Source organism: Mauremys reevesii, linkage group 10, assembly GCF_016161935.1.
Source record: "Mauremys reevesii isolate NIE-2019 linkage group 10, ASM1616193v1, whole genome shotgun sequence".
NCBI classification, from domain to species: Eukaryota; Metazoa; Chordata; order Testudines; family Geoemydidae; genus Mauremys; species Mauremys reevesii.
In genome coordinates, this window is record NC_052632.1 from 47,229,830 (window position 1) to 47,253,707 (window position 23,878).

General features: G+C 44.8%; 1 protein-coding gene across 23 annotated transcripts in view; it reads right to left on the reverse strand.

Moving 5' to 3' along the window:
- MAPK8IP3 (mitogen-activated protein kinase 8 interacting protein 3) overlaps nt 1-23,878 on the reverse strand; it is a 184,096-nt gene that overhangs the window by 78,659 nt on the left and 81,559 nt on the right. For 15 of the 23 annotated variants that reach the window (XM_039493047.1, XM_039493053.1, XM_039493050.1 and 12 more), the window contains 5 exons: nt 15,523-15,641; nt 10,099-10,110; nt 8,618-8,635; nt 5,997-6,054; nt 3,957-4,109 (listed from right to left, as the gene is read on the reverse strand). In XM_039493047.1, coding sequence (XP_039348981.1) covers nt 3,957-4,109; nt 5,997-6,054; nt 8,618-8,635; nt 10,099-10,110; nt 15,523-15,641 — 360 coding nt within the window. The remainder of the gene's footprint in view (nt 1-3,956; nt 4,110-5,996; nt 6,055-8,617; nt 8,636-10,098; nt 10,111-15,522; nt 15,642-23,878) is intronic. The other 8 variants (XM_039493054.1, XM_039493045.1, XM_039493061.1 and 5 more) reach the window with 2 other exon arrangements.

The following is a 23,878-nucleotide window of genomic DNA, read 5'->3' on the forward strand; positions in this document are numbered from 1 at the left end:
GCGCTATGGCGTCTGCGCTGAAAAAAGGCGCAAAACGATTGTCTGCCATTGCTCTGACGGAGGGAGGGGCAACTGATGACATGGCTTACAGGGAATTAAAATCAACAAAGGGGGTGGCTTTGCATCAAGGAGAAACACAAACAACTGTCACACAGAATGGCCCCCTCAAGGATTGAACTCAAACCCCTGGGTTTAGCAGGCCATTGATTTCACGGAGGGAAGGAGGGAGCAAATGAATACAAATGAATACAAAACAAATCTGGTCTATTTCTTGTTTTGATCCACTCCATCTATCTTAAGAAGTAGCAAAGAATCCTGTGGCACCTTATAGACTAACAGACGTTTTGCAGCATGAGCTTTCGTGGGTGAATACCCACTTCTTCGGATAAGTGGGTATTCACCCACGAAAGCTCATGCTGCAAAACGTCTGTTAGTCTATAAGGTGCCACAGGATTCTTTGCTACTTCTACAGAACCAGACTAACACGGCTACCCCTCTGATACTTGACTCCATCTATCTTATACATCTTAGGCTGGAAGCAGACGGTGCAGTACGACTGCTAGCCATTGTCATCTCCTGGCTGCTCACCAGAAGCCAGTGCAGTACGACTGCCAGCAGGACTGAGTCTCCAGGAGACAAAACATAAAAAGGGAATGATCAGGCTGAGTCACTCCCATGTCTGCCCAGGCACCCCGACCGACCTCACTGAGGTCAGCTAAAAGAGCACCCAGGAGTATGACGACGATGGCTACCAATCGTAATGCACCATCTGCTGCCAAAAGGCAATGAGCTGCTGCTGTGTAGCAATGCAGTCCCATGTCTGCCAGCACCCAGGAGACATACGGTGATGGTGAGCTGAGCAGGCTCCATACTTGCCGTGGTATGGCGTCTGCACAGGTAACCCAGGAAAAAAGGGCGCGAAACGATTGTCTGCCGTTGCTTTCATGGAGGGAGGGAGGGAGGGAAAGGGAGGTCCTGACGACGTGTACCCAGAACCACCCGCAACACTGTTTTTACCCCATCAGGCATTGGGATCTCAACTCAGAATTCCAATGGGCGGCGGAGACTGTGGGAACTGTGGGATAGCTACCCACAGTGCAATGCTCCAGAAGTCAACGCTAGCCTCAGTACTGTGGACACAGTCCGACGACTTAATGCATTTAGAGCATTTTGTGTGGGGACACACAGAATCGACTGTATAAAAATGATCTCTAAAAAACCAACTTCTATAAATTCGACCTAATTTCGTAGTGTAGACGTACCCTTACTCTGTGAATAGTTCCACTGAAATCAATGGGTCTACTTGCGGAGCAAGGAACCTATTGACTTCTGCAGGATCCATTCCTGCTTCCTCCTAAGATATGTCTAAGTTATGACCAGGAGTGTATTTGGTAACCAATTCCCATCTGAGAGAAGCAATGAGGTCTGCAGTATGCCCTGAGAAATCACAATACAATTGGAATTTACCTAATCAGCCACTGTGCAATCATTAAATAGGAAACATATCCCAATATACAGCCCCAGAGTTATTCTTAAAAGAAAGCTTCCCTCTTGATATTCATAGCAAATAACTTTGGATGAAGTTAACACGATTATCCCATATCAGTAATACTGGCAGTGCACTGATATGGCAGTAAAGTAGGGCTACTATAATTTCAGGCTACTGAGAGTACACTCCTATCTCTAACGGTACCAGTGACTTTTTTCTCAGTGAGATACATTTCTCTGCAACCTCGGATGTTCCCAGGGCCCTGATGTAACTTTCAGTCCACAGGCTCCAAGATTTCAGTCATTCCTGAGCTATAATAGTCTTCCCATTTTAAACAGAGGGTGCCTTGACGCAGTGAAAAAGATTTTAATACACAAGATCATTCCACTACAACAATAGTGGAGGAAGGAAGACTGAAAATATTTTAATAAAATGTTGAATGTATTTTTAGGAGTGCTTTAGTTTAAAGTATCTATAAGCCCAACACTGAAGGGGGTTGGCTCCCACTTGATTAGGGGGAAATAATAAATGGTGGTATCTCCCAAATGCCACCCACTTATGGCACCAAAATGAGATGTCACTCACAGTCAACTGTGCAGATCTGTGACTCTCCATCTCATTCTGAGCAGGAGGGAGTAAACAGTTAACAATATTGACATTTAAATATCATTACTCGGCATCTGAGATAATCCACTAATGAAATGAATGGGGCAGTTCAGCCCTCTGAGAGCTATTGTTCCAGGCTCTTGGCATTCTCATATAGACATCTCTGCTGTGGTTGCATTCTGGTCACATTTCTGAAGTTTTCTTCTGAACCATAACAGCTAGAGATTCTTTGAAAGTGAAAGCTGAGATTCTGGAGAACAAGACAGTAGCTTCAAAAAGGTGCTGAACAACATAAGGGCATGTGCCAGTTATGTCCAAGCCCTGGAATAACTGGTTTTAATCACTCCTGGGAAATGTTAAAATCTAACAAAAAAGTTCTCATGCAATTAAAAAAAATCAATTTTTTTTTTACTTAAAAAGCAAGAAAATCAATTTTCATATCTAAGCCAGGAGGTGCCCTTGAATTCCAATCATAAACTCCACGAGGGCAAAGAATTAAGCTGACAGTAGAGGTGTATGAATTAGCTACGGTTTTTTTGTGGCCTTTCACAGAATCATAGACTATCAGGGTTGGAATGGACCTCATGAGGTCATCTAGTCCAACCCTCTGCTCAAAGCAGGAGCAATCCCCAACTAAATCATCCCAGACAGGGCTTTGTCAAGCCTGACCTTAAAAACCTCTAAGGAAGGAGATTCCACCACCCTCCTAGTGAAAAAGTTTTTCCTAATATCCAACCTAAACCTCCCCCACTGCAACTCGAGACCATTACGCCTTGTTCTGTCATCTGCTACCACTGAAAACAGTCTAGATGCATCCACTTTGGAACCCCCTTTCAGGTAGTTGAAAGCAGCTATCAAATTTCCCTCACTCTTCTCTTCTGCAGACTAAACAATCCCAGCTCCCTCAGCCTCTCCTCATAAGTCATGTGCTCCAGCTCCCTAATCATTTTTGTTGCCCTTCACTGGACTCGTTCCAATTTTTTCAACATCCTTCTTGTAGTGCAGGGCCCAAAACTGGACACAGTACTCAAGATGAGGCCTCACCAATGTTGAATAGAGGGGAATGATCACGTCCCTTGATATGCTGGCAATGTCCCCGCTTATACAGCCCAAAATGCCGTTAGCCTTCTTGGCAACAAGGGCACACTGTTGACTCATATCCAGCTTCTTGTCCACTGTAACCCCTAGGTCCTTTTCTGCAGAACTGCTGCCTAGCCATTCGGTCCCTAATCTGTAATGGTGCATGGGATTCTTCTGTCCTAAGTGCAGGACTCTGCACTTGTCCTTGTTGAACCTCATCAGATTTCTTTTGGACCAGTCCTCTAATTTGTCTAGGTCCCTCTGTAGCCTATCCCTACCCTCCAGCATATCAACCACTCCTCCCAGTTTAGTGTCATCTGCAAACTTGCTGAGGATGCAGTTCACACCAGATCATTAATGAAGATATGAACAAAACCGGCCCCAGGACTGACCCTTGGGGCACTCTGCTTGATACTGGCTGACAACTAGACATCGAGCCATTGATCACTACCCGTTGAGCCTGATGATCTAGCCAGCTTTCTATCCATTTTATAGTCCATTCATCCAGCCCATACTACTTTAACTTGCCGGCAAGAATACTATGGGAGACTGTATCAAAAGCTTTGCTAAAGTCAAGGAATAACACATCCACTGCTTTCCCCTCATCCACAGAGCCAGTTATCTCATCATAGAAGGAAATTAGGTTAGTCAGGCATGACTTGCCCTTGGTGAATCCATGCTGACTGTTCCTGATCACTTTCCTCTCCTCTTAAGTGCTTCAGAATTCTTTCCACCAATCAAATATCAGGAAGCTGTTTGGGGCAGTGGGTGCTGCACTCACCTTTTAAGCTCCTCCTCCAGTTCCTTGACTCTGTTCTCCATCTTGGCTTTGGCCTGCTTTGTTGCTTCAAGCTCTCCCTTCAGCACCTCCTGCTCCCCAGATAGCTGGTCCACCTTAGCAATCAAATCATTCTTCACAACATTCAAAGCATTTCTTTAAGGCAGGGAAAGGAACAGTAAAGAGAGATGCACTGAGAGCAGAAACTGCCTCCTACAGGCAGCTGAGAAAAAAAAATCACACATGCCACAAAAGCATTCAGTGTAGCGGGAACTCAAAGAAAAGTGGTGGGGTTGGTGGGAGAGAGTAGATAGGAACACAGGAATTGCCAGACTGCATCAGACTATCTAGTCTGGAATCCTGTCTCAATTGGTCAGCACCAGATGCTTCAGGGGAACATGTGAGCACACCACAAAAGGCAGACATAGTGTAATCTGCCCCCCATGTTAGGTGGCATATTGATCACTAATAAAGTTTGGCTTAAGCTCCACAGCATGAGGTTTAATATCCTTTCTATTATTTTTTGTTATCATTCAGCTGTGGATATTCTTGATAGCCATCAGGTCCCTTTTTTGAATATTGTTACATTATTGTTTTTAGCCTCAACAATTTAATGTGGCAGTGAGTTCCAAAGTCTAATTGTGTGTTGTTTAAAAAAGTATTTCCTTTCATTGGCTCCGAATTTTCCTCCTTTCAGTTCCTTTTACTGTCTTTGTTCTGGTATTATGAGACAGAAAGAACAGAAGTTTCTAATCTACCTTCTTGATACCATTTATGGCTTTATATATTTTTATCATGTCCCCTCTAATTTGTCTCCTTTCTAAAGTAACAATCCCAATATTTTCAATCTCTCTTTATATGAGACTTTTTCCAGGCCCTTGGTCATTCCCATTCCCCATCTCTGAACCCCCTTTAATCCTGTAATATTCATTTTGAGATAGGACGACCAGTACAGCACACAGTATTCTATATAAGGATGTCCCACAAACTTATGTAATGGCATTATATTTTTTTCTGTATTATTCTACAGCCCATTTCTTATTCATTCTAACATTTGGTTAGCTTTTCTGACTACAGCTGCACACTGAGCAGAAGTCTTCATTGACCAGTCTGCAATTATGGCCAAGTCCCCTTCTTGTGTTGATACAATTAATTTAGAACTTGGACAGGTATGTGAATAACTTAATTTTTTCCCTCCAATGCACGTTACTTTGCATTTACCAACACTGAATTTGTTTGTCATCATACTGCCCATTCACCTAGCTTGTTTATGTCTCGTTGAAATTCCTCACAGTCCTCTCTGGTCCAACTAACCTAAACATCTGCAAAATTTGCTATCTCACTAGTCATCCCCATTTCCAGATCACATATAAATATACTAAACAACAAAGAACATAGTATGGAACCCTGAGGCACCCAGGTGTTAATTTTTTGCCACGATAATATCCTACTATTTGTTTCCTGTCTTCTAGCCAGTTTTTGATCCATGACAATACTTTGCCTCTTACCCCATGACGACTTAACTTTTTTAGTAGCCTGCTGTGCAGGACCTTGTCGGCAGCTTTTTGAAGTCTAAATAAATTATTGCAACTGGTTCTCTTTTATCTACTACTTTGCTGATATGTTCAAAGAATTCTAAGACATTTGTGAGTTGTGAGTTTCCTTTGCAAAAGGCAAATATTGCAGTGAAGAGTTCAGAACATTATAATTTCCTAACGGTCACCTATGCCCATTCTGGACTGCTCCAGCTGCCAATGAAGTTAATGTAAAGCCTGCCACTGACTTCAAGAGGGGTAAGGCCCTACAAGCATGTGTGCGGAATGTTCAGTCAAGTGACTGTACAAAAGAAATATGCACAGGAAAGCCCCTCAAACATGGCTTGAGGAAGAGGAATTCCAAGGAGCCAACACCATCAAAGAAAGGTTGCCAAACCAGATGCCAATATGTTTCAATGAGACAGGAGTTCTGACACAGATCTATTCCAAGATGACAGGAAGCATATAAAAATAGATAAGCAGTTCAGAACATGCAACGGTTTCTTACTTGGTCTCCAGAAGTTGTGAGTTCTCCAACAGCAGATTCCCCACTTCTTTGCCCATTCCTGAAAAAAGAGGCCCGGAAGTTTTGATCTGCACCTCCAGAAAGACAGAACCTTATTCTGGGCTAATTGACTCATGCTTAGGAAGAGAAATAGCTTTTGCTAGGCAGCCTTACAGCTGTGTGTCCTGCTGCAGAGTGCCTCCTGCTGAAATAATACGTAACAGCAGCAAATGTGTCCATGTGTCTTTTCTGTAAAGAATACAATTTTTTTTTACCACTTACCTAAATACACACAAGCTTCCTTGAGGGGATGGGCCAACAAGATGGTTGCACTAAAGCTGGTTAGGAGAAGCTGGGTCTAAGACTCCCACTCCAACCGCTCCTTATAGTGACTGCTATGGAGGGAAGCTAGGAGTTCAGGGGTTCTTAGTGTCCACAGATTTATAGTAATGCAGAGTGTTGTCCAATTTACAACCCATTAGTGGGTGTCACAAGATTTTTGCTCTTCATAGTATAGAAGCCAAATCCCCAGTCCTTAAATATACCCATTTTCAGAGTTCTTGTAGCCAGCTCCATGTACATGAAGGCCCCATGGCACCATCCTCGTCCCACTACTGCAATCTTAGCAGGGTTTTACATAGGTTGCCCCCTTGTTTCTTTAGTTTTATTTAGGCATCTCTAAAGATATTAAAATTAATTCAGAGCCACAACACTGCAGGCCCAAATCATAAAAGGAGGAGGTTGCACTTTTGCATGCACATTTTTAAAGATCTGACCCTAATACTTTTAAGTGAAGCTGAAAGGGGATCGACCCATCCAGGACAGTTTCCTGCTCGAAGAGACTCTTGGGGTTACAGCTGTAGATACAGTCCCCTCCCCAATGGGGGCAAAACACAATTCTAGGGGGTAGAAGCATAGAGACTACCCCCCTCCCCTCATGGCATGACACTGATGCTTGGATAGCAGTCTCTCACTACAGATGATGAAGTACAAAGAGCTCACACAACTGCCATGGCTTGAGTTGAAGTTCTCCATCATATTACCTTGCTGTACAAAAATTCCTTCCTTTATAACAGATATAGGCATTTTTCAAGAGAAATTATTCAAGGTGTAAACTCACTTTTACAGGAAAATAATAAACGACTCACACGAAGTAAATTGCAGTTAGACAAACAACACTTCGACACACAGATCCTCTTCCCGCAATTAGATGGGATGGGTTCATGATGGCAAAAGCAAATTCCCAGCAAGGATGGACAAGAAGCAGCATTTTAAAAAGTAAAATTTACTCAAGAAGCGTGAATAGGCAGGAAATGAATCACTTTGATGTTTCAGGCAATGTGTTCTCAGAGTGCTGGGGGTGGGGAATACTACAAACACCTCAGAAGTGGGAGACAAAAACTCCAGGTTGGGTGTTAACCTACTAAAAATGTATTTCTGTTGTGGGGGAAGAGGAATGAGAAATGCCCCCTTTCTTTCCTCCTACAGATGATCACATATGTGGTATGGAGCTAGCCACTAAGCTCAGTGATTATAGGCATGGGACTCTGGTTATAAAGTGACTAGGGATGTAAAAGTTTAAAGGTTAACCGATAAGCATCAGTCATATTGATTTCAGTTAATGATTAAACTCCCCTGCTGCCCTGTGCCTGGGAGCGAGGAGGCAGTAGAGACCCGCGCATCAGCCAGCAGCAGCGCATAGCGGGGCAGAACTCCTTAATAGTTAACCATTTAACTGATAGAATTTTAATAGGTTAAACAGTTACTATTTTTAAACTCTAGTTACATCCCTAAAAGTGATATTCCCACCCACCCCCAATGGCTTTTAGCAATAAACTAAATTAAATATATATCTAGTAGCATTTTCAGAAATGGCATAATGATGTTCCAGAAGCAGAAGGGAGAAATGGGTAATGGGAGTTCATGTGTAGGACCTTCTTTGGATTACTCCTTTCTGCATTTTGATTCCCTTGCTACTTATTGGGTACTGGTGCATCTCCAGTACAGAAAGGAGCTGTGATGGAGAGGATCAGCCAGTCACCCCAGAACAGAAGCTCCACACTGTCCAAGCCACAGATATCTTCCCAAAAACTGCACGGTGGAAATTACAGGACACCTTACCCCAGGAATGGTACAGAGGGCTATTTATGGAAATAGAGGACAGGAGACAATCTTCCCCAGAGCAGCAGCATGGTATTCCAAGACAACCTGATCTTAGTGCACTGAGTGGGAAAGCTCTGAGAAGTTGGCAGAGGGACAACTCTATTTATATGAAGAGAACTCTGGGGTGGAATTAAAAGGAGATCTTTTCATGTACCCCTGCATACAACCAAAGTGAGGAAAAACCTGGGAAGAGAGAGACATATTTTACAGAGTCATCCCATACTATAGCTCTTCCATATCCAGACAATCACAGTCTGAAGCATCAAAGTGGATGATCAACTACATCCAGAAACAAAAGAGAAGCCCAAATCCACAGAAACTGAGCTATTGTCTCCTGTGTCTAAGAGATGATACCACCACGACAAAAAACAAAACAAAGAGAACTCAAGAAGCGTGAAGAGATGTTGGGTGGACAAAAGGAGTTAAGAAAAAACATATTTTAAAAATGGCCTTCGCCTTACCAAAGAAATCATCCCGCACTATGAGAGCCATTCCATACGAGAAGGGGAAACAGAAAGAGATGGGGACAAAGGGAGAGGGGAGGAAGAAAGGAAGAGAAAAAAGCAGCCATTAAGTACCAATCTATAAACAGCAAATAGAGCAGCTCATCAGTGTGTATGAATATGTGTGCGTGATACATACTATGACATGTGTGATACATAGTCATGTACGTGTGCATGGTGTACATTGTGATGCTCAGTAGGGACAAGTCTATATCCTGCTCACTAGAGCTTGGCCTAACAGGGATTTAAAGCCTGAGATATCAAAATATGCTCCACAGGATTTCCTGTTCCATTTCCATCTTAATCGTTTGCCCTGAGCTATGCATCTTTGGGCCTCCCACCCCAACAACAAAGGTAACTAACCAGACAGCATGGACAGGGCATGGGAAAGACAGGGGGAGCGGGAAATTAAAATGGGAGGAAATCATAGTTTATATCCAGGGTGCCCTTCCTCTCTTTACATAGGGTCAAGCCCATTTCCTTACACAGGAACATTCCACATGCCCACTCACTTCAGTGGGGCTTTTCCCAGGGAAATATCTTAGGCTTTGGTCTTTCAGGGGAGAATAATAAAGAAAATCCAGACCAAAAGAAAGGAAGATGCATGCTGCTTTCCCTTTCCTTGGCAAAGCTCTCTCAGTGCTCTGTGGGCCCAACCCTGGGGGGCACTGGCTTTCTCAACTTCCAGGGAGTCAATGGGACATGAAGTCACTCAGCACGTCTGCACTGCCTCTAAAGACATTGGTGTCTGCACATCAACTGCCTTGGACAGGCAGTAAAGGCCCAATCCAACTTGGGAACTGGATCAGGCCCTAAGTGCACTGTAAGAGAAGGAGCAAATTCTCCAAATGTAGGGCTCCCAGGGACTTCTGATGGCAGAATGTGGCCCTAAACCAGTGAGTTTCCTTTACAAAAACAGTGTAATAGGAAGGCACAGAGACAACATCTGCAAAATGTTTAGCCAGGAGGACAAGGCTTCAACAAAGAGCAGAAGTTTTGCCACTTTCAAGTCTACCTCAATCTTCATTCATTTGGAGTAAGGAGAAGAACCTAAGCTAGATTTCTGTGCCCACCTGGATTGGGCTTGGGGTACAGCTCCTGCACTGACAAAAAGAAACTTTCCACCCTAGACTAGAGGGAAAGACATAGGGTTTCCCCATGGTCCTATTAAGAGAGTGGAGCGAACCTACAGAAAGCCACCCCCCAAAAAAAAGGCTTATCAAGACATAGCAGGCATGTGAGCATAAAGCAGAGATGTTCTATTATATCAGGACTTATCAGTGCAAGCCAATCAAACAAGGAAAAGGCAGAACAAAGGCTGCAAAGCCAACTGTGATTGGACAGCAGCAGGGGAGTATCATGTGTATACCACATCATTCAATCTAAACTCAACAAGGATAAAGAAAAACAAGGAAACTGAACAGAGGAGAGATACACACCTGAGAACTCCCCTAAGGGCCATGTCCAGCGAAGCACAGAGAGACAAGGGGAAAAAGGAAGTGAAAAAAGGATCAATCAGTGACCGAAACCAACAAAATCAAAATTTTGTTAAAAAAATTAACAATGATTCAGCCATTTCAATGTCAAAACGCATGAAATAGTAAGGACAGGACCTGCCATGACAGCAGATGGCATGATTCTACATACAGGACATAAAAAAAAAATCAAGGGACGGTAACCCACAATGAACCTGGAACCATATGCCTTGGTTGTCAGTTTTTGCAGACAAGAATCTGATGAGGCTGTGTCTTCCTATGCTAGATGAACCTTTGTTTTCCTATGATATGTTCTATTTAAAACTGTTGGCCAAAGGCTAGTTCCCACATCCCGCCCCTTCCTCCTCCTCACCTAAGTGAATGATATATTTGTCTTTCCCAACCATATCTCATAGTACCAATGATGTAGTCAAAGGATGCCTTAACCTGCAAAAACAGCCATTAGTATTTAAAACAGTCTTTATACCCCAACCCCAGGACTGGCTTTGTTATTTGGCTTCAACTTCTGTGATGAAATAATATATAACTTACCACTAGTATATTACATGAATCTCTCTCTTCATCACAAACCCTCTTTTATGAAAAGCAAGGTCGCCAAAGTAAACATGGCCAGGTCACCTAGCAGTGAAAAGAAGAACCCTCCCATAGCCCATAAACAACATCCATTTTGCCACTCACCCTTCAGTTCCAGATTTTTATGGTCAGTGAAAACTGGAAGGGTGTTTGTGTGTGTGTGTGTGAGAGAGAGACACATACTGTACCTATAGTAAATACAGTGAGATTATAGGAGTAAAAAATGAACATGCAGGAGTAAATGAGAAAGAATGTTCATAGGGTTGTAGTTGGAAAGAGGGGAATTCAATTAACAATTATTACTAGTAAATAATTGTTTATATTCCACATCACTCTCTCAACTACATCCTTACACGAACAAATGTATATGAAGCTATAACAAAGCAATGGGAAATCTGGATTTAACCAATGCATTTAGACCATTCTCTCCAAAGCTGCAAAAAAGAGTGCCAAGAGATGATAGTCCAAAGCTAGCTTTGCAAACATCCAGAAAGGCAGACTAAAATCCCTCCAACCAGGAGATGTACAATCCTCAGGAAGTATGTGTAAGAATAACTTCTGTTGTTTTAAAGGCATCACAAGTGACATTCTTCAGATACTACGAATCTTAATCCACCTGGGAAAAACATATTTGGAAGACTTTGCACCCATTTTGGGGTCTCCAATATGAGAATCAAGGCTAGGCTGTCTCATTTACACTGGTGACAGCCTGAAATAACTCCATTGGCTTCCATTGATTTACATGGTGAGAGTTGAGAATCTGGTCCAAAAATATAAAGAGCGCTTCTTAATTTCTGGATCCTGTTGAGCTGTCTCTCCACTGTTTGTACCATGTCTACTTCATGCAGTTTTCTCTGTGATTCTTCAGGCTGTAGTCGGGATGAAGGAAAAAGAAGTGCCCCAGAGATAACAACTTGTCAGAAAAGAGCAGAAAAACCAACAGATTCACTATGATCAAGCCCTAGCTTTTCCTTGGCTAAACTGCAGCTTTATCAAAGATCTTTAGAACTTTGAGTGTGTGAGGGCAGAAGGAACAATAAATTAAATTAGCCTTTTTGTCAGTGAGTCTGAGAAAGCATTTATAGCCAGAGCCTTCTAAAACTTATGATGGATTAAATATAAAAGTATAACATTTAAAATCTTCTACCTGTCTCCCTTCCCTCACCCCGTCCTAGCAATGTGTGCTTCATATCATCCAAATCAAAACTTCCCTTAGATTAGGTGACCAGAACCCCGATTAGCATCATTTCCAGGAAACTGATAGGCCTCATTTCATCCCATTTCCCAGGCTTGTAAGGGAATCCATAAAAGCCTCCTCACCTAGATGGCCAGAGTCATTACCACAGCTCTGAGACTGTAAGCTGTATCCACCCTCCAGTGATGATCCACGGAGGCTTCCTGATGATTGTATGGAGTTCTGTTGCTCTAATCAAAACCAAAAAATTGTCTAGGGCAGAATCACAAAAAAAGCTGGTGACTGAAAAATCCTATCCTATGATCCTCAGTAAGACAGCAGGTGAGGGCGTGTTTTAATATGTTTCTTGGTGTAACAACTGGGGTATGTAGGATGAAAAATCAGAATCTTTCAGAGTGATCCTGGAGGTCTTCGAAATTCTTCCTTGGTGACAGGTTCAATTTCCTGGATGATCTCTAGGAAGGACAAACCTTTCCATAGAAAGAGTAGTTATTCAGGACTGGGAAAACATAAAGCAAGAGTCTTGTTTAGGATGGCACTTCATTTGACATGGTATAAGGTAGGACTTCACAGAACTCCTCTCTTTTCTAAGAATATAATCTATTAAGTACTTCCTTTTGCTAATATATTTAAACCCTAAGGATTTCCTTTCAATTGGGCTCTTAGTGCTTTTATTACAATGGGTTTTGCTTTTGTGGAGCATTTTTAGGTGTTTCATCTCCTACAGTATGCTGCTGCTTCTACAGTATATTTAATAAATGAAGAGTGAAGAGAACAACCCCAGATTCAATTACTGTGAAGGTTTACTACAAGACCCACTCATAGAAGGAGGAACCTACAAACAACAAGACAGGTGAAGACACTGCCCACATTCAGTAACACTCCCAATATGGGGTAGCCAGCAAAAAATAGTTTGCTTTTAAACATCAAGAAGAGACCAAAATAGAAGCCTCAGTTCCAAATAGGAGCAAACTGAAGTTTAAAGAAACTCTCCTTTCCATCTCAGTGTGCAGCAACGAGAAAAAGGAAACACAGTCTTTCGCATGCATCTGAACAAAGAGGCAGCCCAAGGCACTTATGTTTAGTCTGGAGAAGAAAAGACTGAGAGGGGACATGGCAACAATTTTCATGTACATAAAAGGTTCTTACAAAGAGGAGGAAGAAAAATTGTTCTCGTGAACCTCTGAGGATAGGACAGGAAGCAATGAGCTTAAATTGCAGCAAGGGAGGTTTAGGTTGGACATTAGGAAAATTTTCCTGTTAAGGTAGTTAAGCACTGGAATAAATTGACTAGGGAGGTTGTGGAATCTCTGTCACCGGATGTTTTTAAGAACATGTTAGACCAACACTTGTCAGGAATGGTCCAGTTATTATGTAGTCCTGCGTTGAGTGCAGGTGACTGGACTATATCATCTCTCGTGGTCCCTTCCAATCTTATACTTCCATGGTTCTATGATTCTATTATTTGGGGTGCCCAATTTGAGAACCTTAGGCCTGATTGTTAGAAGTCCTTAGTGCTTAGAGGTGAAGTAATCTTTGAGTTAATTAATTTGTAGGTGCTTAGCACCACTGAAAAGCAGCGTCAAAATCTCTCAAGCTGGTCAAACAAAATGTGTGACCACTTGAAACTCTGGGCCTAAATTTGTCACAGACTGTGCTGGGCCAGGCCCCTTCAGACTACAGGGTCTGAATCCCAAGGTTCTTGTGAGTGAATTCCAGGTAGACAATGAACAGGGAATGTACTGTTCCACGTAGTTTTTAAGCTGAGGTTGTCATTCTTCTGAATGACAAACATTTCAGAACCTGATGTTTCCTGACAAGTAGAAAGCAAACAACATCAAGCAGCAGTTGACACAAACAGATAATATGATTGCTGACAGATTGCCAGACAGTGCTCTTACAGACAGGAGAAGCACGAGGGAGAAGGATAAAACAGATGGGCAGCAGCTAGATTTTCAGTAGCTGCAGCAATCTGACTCTTTTGGGAAGAGAGCAGCCAATAATGTATGCTGAGATGGCTAACCAAAATTCATGCTACAGTAGACAGATGAAGATCTAACATCCATGTACAGTTTCTACTAAAGTCTCCTTCAATCTGAGTGGCAGTGGCAGACCGTATGATTGTTCATAATATTCCTGTCTCAGTCAGAACTCGTGCTTCATCCTTGATCAGACGTATTCTTCCATAAGAGCTGATAAACACAATTATAATAAACGTCTGCAAAGGTGCTGCCTCCTGTCATATACAAGCCAAGTGCCTCAGTAACAATGAGTTGTTTTCAACTGGGCTCTTCTCCAAAATTATTCATCAGTCCTGCATCAGAATCTAAAAAATAAATGCCTTAGGACTCAGGGACTGGCCAGCATTTTTGTGATCTGCTGCTGCTGCACAATGCAGCTGTTCTAAATGCTACAAAGGTACTGCAATAAATAGGCTATAAACAATCACCTATGCAGCAACACACCCTTGAGGCCTTAGAGGGTTTAGATACAAGGCTCATAATCTGTTCTTGTCAAAAGTGATTTAGATATCTTTTTATTTTTTGCAGAGATGGTCAATTGCAATTTTGCAACAAGATCATGAACTGGCTTGGATGAATCTACATCCAAAAGTACTTTGGTGAATACTGTATTTTCAGAATCAATGATGAGATAGGCCATGAGCCTTTGTCATTTCAGCAAGCTCAAGAGACAACCAGCAAGAAAATATATTCACCCTACACACTTAGTGCTTTCAAATACATCTCTTGCTTGTACTCGGAGCACAGAAGGCATTCTGTGAGAGCCCTCTTATGTCTCAAGTTACTGGAGAACTCCTCAAATCAAGACATTGAGACTTGAGAGTGATGTACATAACTAGAGGCTTTGTCGATCATATCTGCATTGTATTAACTTCTATGGGACTTAATCATGTGCTTAAGGGCTCTCATGAACAGGACCTAGACACCCAAAGTTCTATCCCAGGAGGCACTGGGCTCAGTCTATAACCTGGGATAGATTTCCTTCTTTGGCTGTTCCAAAGTCCTGGTCAGGAACCTCAGGTGGCCCCTTCCAAGACTGCCCTAAAAGGTGTACTGCATTCTTTTTTACACTCTCTACAGCAGAGTAAAACATATAATATAGGCTATAATATTTCTGTATAAAAGAATTTTTCTGAAGTTTTTATAAAATTAGGAAAAGTAATTACTGTCTTGCAGGACATTGGTCTGTTTTCAAATCTATATCACTCCAAAAAAACCATCACTCCATATTCAATTGCAAGTGTCTGCAAAATTATCTTTGGGTGGTGAAAGGGAAGGAAGCACAATTGTTCTTCCAGGGAGTTTGTGCAGGAGAATCACACACAAAAATTAACCTACGCATACAGACGAAGACAGTCCTAACAAAACAAGGCCCAAAGCTATTAAAATGACTTTTTGTTAGTTATATTATGATTATTACATATTTCATTTCTAGATTGTCCCAAATTCCATCCCAAATTGTTTTTATTGACAAGGAGCCACAATTCTGAAAGGAAGAAAGAAAATTGTCCGTTTCTAAAGCTGTCACTCAGCCCTAACTACAGTGGAGTGAACACAGTTGTTATAAATATCTTTTACCTAGCAGATCTGCTCCTTCATCCACATCCCCGATGACCTCCGACCCTGCTGTGGAAAGTTCATGATACAGAGAGTCTGTGTTGATGCCAAAAGCTTTGTTGACAATCCCCTGTGTTGGGCTGTTGTTGGAGGAAATAAAAAGAAGGAATCTTGTTACTTGGAAATATTTTAGATAGAAGATTCCTCTCGTGAATTATCAAACAAAGTAGATCACTGCAATTAAAATACAGATATCTTTCCATTCATTCACTATCGGGCTGAGACCGTGAACTTACTATGTAAGGCATAAATATACCTTACTCCTCATATCAAGGACAAGTATCCTTCAGGTTCCTAATATGAAAGATGTACCTCCAGTGTCCCTTAGATTGGCATACCAGGCCTAGCTCGCATCAACAGATTAATGCAAAACTCCTTTAAAAATCATATTGTTTTATATTATATAAAAAACAGAATGTTTCCTACTAACTGGAGCTCCTAACTCTGATTATTAGTATTCATTTGTTTTACTGTAGATCTTAGAGACCATTCAATCCCACAATTCCATCAGTTCAGGTACATGGCAGGCACCCACTACTATGGTGAGACCGTGAACTTACTATGTAAGGCATAAATATACCTTACTCCTCATATCAAGGACAAGTATCCTTCAGGTTCCTAATATGAAAGATGTACCTCCAGTGTCCCTTAGATTGGCATACCAGGCCTAGCTCGCATCAACAGATTAATGCAAAACTCCTTTAAAAATCATATTGTTTTATATTTATTATATAAAAACCAGAATGTTTACTACTAACTGGAGCTCCTAACTCTGATTATTAGTATTCATTTGTTTTACTGTAGATCTTAGAGACCATTCAATCCCACAATTCCATCAGTTCAGGTACATGGCAGGCACCCACTACTATGGTGGGGCCAGATAAGTATTTAAAAATTGAAACAACAACAACACAATTTCTCCTACAGACTGTGAGGGAGAAATTAGCCTGTAGGGATTTGTTTATTCTTTTAGTGAGCATGTGTGCATGGCTATATATGTGTGAGTGTATGAAGGACTTATTTAGGAAAAGGTAAATCAAAGAGATAAACCTTACATTTGTATTGGAAACAGCAAGGTCTGGGATCTTTTTTAACCTCAGTTGGGAGCAAGTTCCAGATTCTTGCTCTGATTCCTGTGAAAGTTCTGTTTCCTGCACACATGAGTCTCCTCCTATTTGTTGACAGTTTCATGGCTCCAATGGAACACAGGTATTCCGGGAGAGGCCAATCCCATGGACTGGTTTGAATACTGGAATAAACACCTTGAACTGCATTCTACTGTATTGGGAATCAGTGCAGAAAGTGGAGCAGCTGGGTGATATGTTCACAGCTTTCTGCTAAGCAAACAGATAACAATGTTCAGTATCACTGGAACTTATCTCAGGTTTTGTAGCTTCATTCCTAGATATACTAAATTTCAGTAACCTAGCCTGAAGGTCATGAATCCATGGGGCACTGTAGTCAGCTGTGACTCACAAGATGAGGAATACACTGTTGGCCATTTGCAAGTCATGCCTGACCAACCTGATTGCCTTCTATGACGACATAACTGGCTCTGGGGATATGGGGAAAGCCGTGGACGTGATAAATCTTGACTTTAGCAAAGCTTTTGATACAGTCTCCCACAGCATTCTTGCCAGCAAGTTAAAAAAGTATAGATTGGATGAATGGACTGTAAGGTGGATAGAAAGCTGGCTAGATTGTCAGGCTCAATGGGTAGTGATCAATGGCTCCATATCTACTTGGCAGCCGGTATCAAGCGGAGTGCCCCAGGGGTGTGTCCTGAGACCAGTTTTGTTCAACATCTTCATTAATGATCTGGATGATGGGATGGATTGCACCCTCAGCAAGTTTGCAGATGACTCGGGGGAGAGCTAGATATGCTGGAGGGTAGGGATAGGGTCCAGAGTGACCTACACAAATTGGAGTATTGGGCCAAAAGAAATCTGATGAGGTTCAACAAGGACAAGTGCAGAGTCTTGCACTTAGGATGGAAGAATCCCATGCATTGCTACAAGCTGGGGACCGACTGGCTAAGTGGCAGTTCTTCAGAAAAGGATCTGGGGATTACACTGGACAAGAAGCTGGATATGAGTCAACAGTGTGCCCTTGTTGCCAAGAAGGCTAACAGCATATTGGGCTGTATTAGTAGGAGCATTGCCAGCAGATAGTGATTATTCCCTTCTATTTGGCACTGGTGAGGCCACATCTGGAGTACTACATCCAGTTTTGGGCCCCCCACTACAGAAAGGATGTGGACAAATTGGAGATAGTCCAGTGCAGGGCAACAAAAATGATTAGGGGCCTGGGGCACATGCTTTACGAGGAGAGGCTGAGGGAACTGGGCTTATATAGTCTGCAGAAGAGAAGAGTGAGGGGGGATTTGATAGCAGCCTTCAACTACCTGAAGGGGGGTTCCAAAGAGGATGGAGCTCGGCTGTTCTCAGTGGTGGCAGATGACAGAAAAGACGGTTATTCACTTTTGTAACTGTTGTTCTTCGAGATGTGTTCCTCATATCCATTCCAATTAGGTGTGTGCGTGCTGCGTGCACGATCATCAGAGAATTTTTACCCTAGCAACACCCAGTGAGACGGCTGTGGAGCTCCCTGGAGTGGCACCTTCATGGCACTGGATATATACCCCAGCCGGCCCAGCGCCCCCTCAGTTCCTTCTTGCCAGCAACAAAAAGGAACAAGAGGGGAAAGAGGGCGGGTTTGGAATGGATATGAGCAACACATATTGAAGAACAACAGTTACAAAGGTGAGTAGCCGTCTTTTCTTCTTCAAGTGCTTGCTCATATTGACTCTAATTAGATGACTCCCAAGCCTTACCTAGGTGGTGGGGTCGGAATGAAGTACCGTGGATTGTAGAACTGATCTACTGAATGCCGCATCGTCTCTGGCCTGCCTAATGATGGCGTAGTGTGAGGCAAATGTATGTACTGACAACCAAGTGACGGCTCTGCAGATCCCCTGAACTGGTACGTGGGCCAGGAATGCTGCCGACGAGGCTTGAGCCCTCGTGGAGTGAGCCGTGATAGAAGGGGTCGGGACCCCTGCTAAATCATAGCAAGCACGAATACAAGACGTGATCCATGAAGAGATCCGCTGGGAGGAGACTGGGAGGCCCTTTATCTGGTCCACTACCGTGACGAAGAGCTGCGTCGTTTTCCAGAAAGACTTTGTACACTCAATGTAGAAGACGAGAGCTCTACCAACATCAAGGGAGTGCAGCCACTGTTCCTGACTACTGGCATGTGGTTTCGGGTAGAAAACCGTGAGGAAGATGTCTTGGTTGATATGAAAAGACGACATGGTGAAGGAAGGCAGGATGAGGTCATAGCTGCACCTTGTCCTTATGGAAGATCGTGTAAGGTGGTTCCGAGGTGAGAGCCTTGAGCTTGGAGACCCGCCTCGCCAAAGTGATAGCAATGAGAAAAGCTGTCTTCCAAGAGAGGTATAAGAGGGAACATGTGGCCAAAAGGGGCCCCATAAGCCTGGAAAGGACCAGGTTAAGGTCCCACATAGGTACTGGCTGTCAAACCTGTGGGTAGAGGCGGTCTAGTCCCTTAAGGAACCTACCAACCAGGGGTTGGCAAAGACAGAATGGCCATTCACTCCCAGGTGGAAGGCTGAGATGGCTGCCAGATGAACTCTGATGGAAGATATCTCCAAGACCTGCCATTTCAGGCTCTGGAGATAGTCCAGGATGAGACGTACAGACGCTTGGATGGGGGGCGTCAAGGAGAGAACACTAGCAAGAGAATCGCTTCCATTTAGCCATATATGTGGTCTGAGTGGAAGGTTTCCTGCTGCCCAACAGGACCTGCTGCACCAAACAAGAGCAGAGGAGCTCTGAGTGGCTCAGCCATGCAGCATCCACGCCGTGAGGTAGAGGGACTGAAGGTCAGGGTGACAGAGGCAGCCGTGATCCTAAGTGATCAGATCTGGAAAGAGGGACAGCAGGACTGGGGCATCCACGGAGATCTCCAACTGCGTGGTGTACCAATGCTGCCTGGGCCACGCCAGGGCGACCATGATCAGATGTGTCCTGCCCCTGCGCACCTTGAGCAAGACCTTGTATACCAGGGGAAACAGTGGGAAGGTGTAAAACAGCCAGCTTGTCCACAGAAGCAGGAAGGCCTCTGTGAGGGAGCCCGGAGAGCGACCTTGAAGGGAGCAGAACGCCAGGCATTTCCAATTGCCGCGTGAGGCGAACAGATCGACCTGGGAAAACCCCCACTTCAGGAAGATGGTATGGATGACATCCAGGTGTATTGACCACTTGTGGGATTGGAAGGATCTGCTGAGGAGGTCCGCCAATGTGTTCTGTACCCCTGGAAGGAAAGATGCCACCAGGTGAATGGAGTGGGCTATGCAGAATTCCCAGTCGAATGGCCTCCTGACAAAGGGGGGAGGACCAAGCACCACCTTGTTTGTTGATGTAGAACATGGCCGTGGTATTATCTGTGAGGACTGCTACACAACGACCATGCAGCTGCTCCTGGAAAGCTTGACAAGCCAGACAAACAGCCATCAGCTCTCGAACGTTGATGTGGAGAGAGAGATCTGACTGGGTCCAGAGACCGTGTGTCTGGGTGTTCCCGAGATGGGCACCCGATTCCAGGGCTGACGCAGCTGTGACAAGGGATAAGGAGGACAGAGGGGTGTGGAATGGAACTCCTTTGCACACCAGTCATGGGTCAGCCACCATTGGAGGGAGGCCAGGACTTTCTGGGATGGTGACCACAAGGCTCAGGTTGTCTCGGCCTAAACAATAGACAGATGCCAGCCATACCTGAAGAGGGCGGAGCCATAGCCTGGCATACCTGGTTACGTATGTGCAGGAAGCCATATGGCCCAGAAGACTCAGGCACATTCTCGCTGTCAAGGTTTGGAAGTTTGGAAGCGAGCGTCTGGTAGGAGGGCTTGTGCGTGCCCCGAGTCCAGGACCACCCCGACAAATTCTATTCTCTGAGTCGGTTCTAGCGTCGACTTCTCCACATTGAGAAGGAGGCCTAATTGATGGAACGTGAGCATGACGAGTTGGAAGTGAGACTGTACTTGATCCTTGGTACTGTGACAAAGTTCTGTCCTTGTGTCCGTGGGTCCTGCGTTTCCTGACGGATTTCGCTAGTCTCAGAGGCTCCCTGTGACCCTCCACTTAACCCTTCTCTCTCTAGAGACAAGCGTCACAGTCTACTGAGCCATTTTCATCATAAGCCAGCGAGGGAGGTGAGGAGAAGCTATCCTCTCTTGCAGTCTCTGTTGTCTCCCGGTCTCAGTGATTAATCAGGGGGACAAAGCGGGTGGGGGAGGGGGGAGCCTGGGTCCGCCCTCTACTCCGGGCTCCAGCCCAGGGACCCTAATAGTATTAGCTATGGTAGCTGACCTTTTAGGAACAGGACATGTACAGCAGCCCCCACTTCTTCAAGCTCCACTTCACCCTTACCTCAGGGCCTCCTTCCTTGTGCCTGATATGGTGTGTACAGCTCAGTCTCTCCAACAGCACAACTTCTCACAGCTCCTGACATACATGCCCAACTAGGAGGCTTTTAACTAGTTTCAGCCAGCCCCTGACTGACTTCAGGTGTCCCAATCAACCTAGCATCCTCCCTGCCTTCCGGAAAGCTCTGAATTGGCCCCAGATGTCTTAATTAGAATCATAGACTATCAGGGTTGGAAGGGACCTCAGGAGGTCATCTAGTCCAAAGCAGGACCAATCTCCAGTCATATTTTCACACCAGTTCCCTAAATGGCCCCCTCAAGGATTGAACTCACAATCCTGGGTTTAGCAGGCCAATGCTCAAACCACTGAGCTATCCCTTCCCCCTGGAGGGAGGATAATTGACCTGGAGCAGCTGTCATTTTCTTATCCTGGTACCAGGGATTTGTTTAACCTGGGACTAATATATCTATCTCCCACTACTTTTCTATAGCCATCTGGCCTTGCCCCGTCACAGTATGTCCTTGGATAAGCCAGTCGTCGAGATACGGGTATACCTATAACCGTCGTCGACGGAGGACGGCTGCCACAACCACCATACATTTGTTGAACACCCAAGGGGTCGTGGAGAGACTGAAGGGAAGGACTGATAGTGTTCATGGTTGACAACAAAGCACAGGAAACATCTGTGTGCCAGATGAATCGCAACGTGAAAATATGCGTCCTTCATGTTGAGGGTGGTGTACCAGTCTCCACGATCCAGGGTGACCATGCGGAACTTCAACTTTACTATGAATTTGTTGAGTCCGCGCAAGTCCAGGATAGGCCGCAGCCCGCCCTTTGCCTTGGGGATTAGGAAGTAATGGGAGTAACCCCCCCTGCCCCTTAGCTCCCTTGGAACCTCCTCGATTGCACCCATGTCAAGAAGCATCTGCACCTCCTGGATGAAGAGTTGCTCGTGAGAAGGGTCCATGAAGAGGGATGGGGAGGAAAGCTGGGATGGTGGGGAAAAAGAAAATTGGAGAGAGTATCTCCTTTCCACCGTGCGAAGGACCCAACGATCCGTAGTTATGAGCGACCAAGCATGGTGGAAACGGGATAAATGATTCAGGAAGGGTGGGGAAGGATCCAGTATGAGGTCCAGTACACTGTCCTCGGGCATCCCTTCAAAAGTTTTGCTTAGAGCCTGCCGAGGGTCTGGACGGGCCCTGGCTCTGCCCGGACTGGTGGTTACATGGTCTTCTCCTGCCACCACGGCCCCGCCTCCTGTAAAAATCCTGCCTCGGCCAAGGAGGGAGATAGGATCATTGAAGCTGGGGCTTGTCGGAGAAAAACTCAGTTCTTGCTTTTTCGTTTGGGTGCAGCAAAATCAAATACTTTATTATTTCTCCAGTAATTACAATGGAGGGAGAGAGTGCCATAGGACACAGGGTCGCCCCAGTCCCGGACAGGTCTCTCAACTGGTAAACAATTACAGCAAGCCTTTATACTTTTGTTACAGACAATAACTAGCAATAATACAAACAATAAAAAGCAACAACTACATTTTGTTTATACATAAGCCATTCTACTATCTTGTTTTCTCACTCCTAGAAGACACCAGGCTGCATATTTGGTTATTAGTTACAAGGTCGTAATAACTTTTTACACAGTTCTTTCCCTCTGCCTCACACTATCCTTGCTTCTAGAAGTCTCACGTCATTAGAGTTACAGTTGGGCTAACTCTTGCTAACTGACTGACATGCATTAAGATCCCCTTCAAATCCTTATTAATTCTTTCCCTGCTTCCACAGGCTTAAAGGGTTTTCATTGGGTAGTCCTACACCTCTATAACCTCCTCCGCTTGGAGGTTCATGTTACGTGCCACTCTACGTAAGAGGTCCCGGTGGGCACAGAGGTCTATTGGAGGGGGACCTGAAAATGACCGTTCCCACTACCGCCTCATCTGGTGACGATGAGGAAGAGGCCATGGGAGGAAGAGGATCGACTGGGGCCTCTTGCTGGGTTGTGACCCGTGGATCGGGGCCAGCTACCTCTGCATCTGGATCAGGCACAGGAGTTGGGAGAGGGTCCGGAGGCGGAAGGCACAGCCCTGCAGCCTCCATACCCCCATGCCCTCAGGAGCAGGACGGCTGACAGTGGCCTCTGGCACTCACGGCTCCAAAGGGGCTAAGCGAGTTGCCCCAGAAGGAGCACCTTGGGCCTGGTGGTACGCCCAAGGCGTCCAAAAGGGCCATTGAGTAGACCCCTGAACAGGACCTTGTCCCTGCACCTGCCAGTGACCAGCCTCAGGGTCCAGGTAGCCGTGGTCCGAAACACGGGACCCTATGTCCGATCCTGTTGAATGAGAGGCAGAACGAGAGGGCCATGGTGGTGCTAAGTGGGATTGCACTGGTTCATGACAGCGCGACGTGGATTGGTGCCACGAGACTGGAGAACGGCGCCATGGCCTTGGGGAGCGGTGCCAGGACCGAGACTGGTGCCGAGGTCTAGACAGGTGCTAGGATCTAGATCTTGTCCAAACAACGACCACCTATGGGAACGGCGTCTGGATCCGGACCTGCTCCTGGACGGAGACAGGCGTACAGAACGGTGCCAGGAGTCTGAACGGTGTTGCAAGTACGACCGGTGCTGCGGAGAGTGAACAGCGCTGAGAACGGGAATGGTGACGGTGGATGAATAAGGGCTGGCTTGCCCCGTGAAGGTACCACGTGGACCGGTGCTGGAGCCTTGGACTGTTGAGGTGATGCCGACACGGTCATGGCAATCAGATCCCTTTTGGAAGCTGGACCTTGACCACACTGCAAGTCGGGGAGTCCAGGTTCAGTGGACTCAATGGCTCAGACCTCGGTGCTGGAGTCAACGGTGCC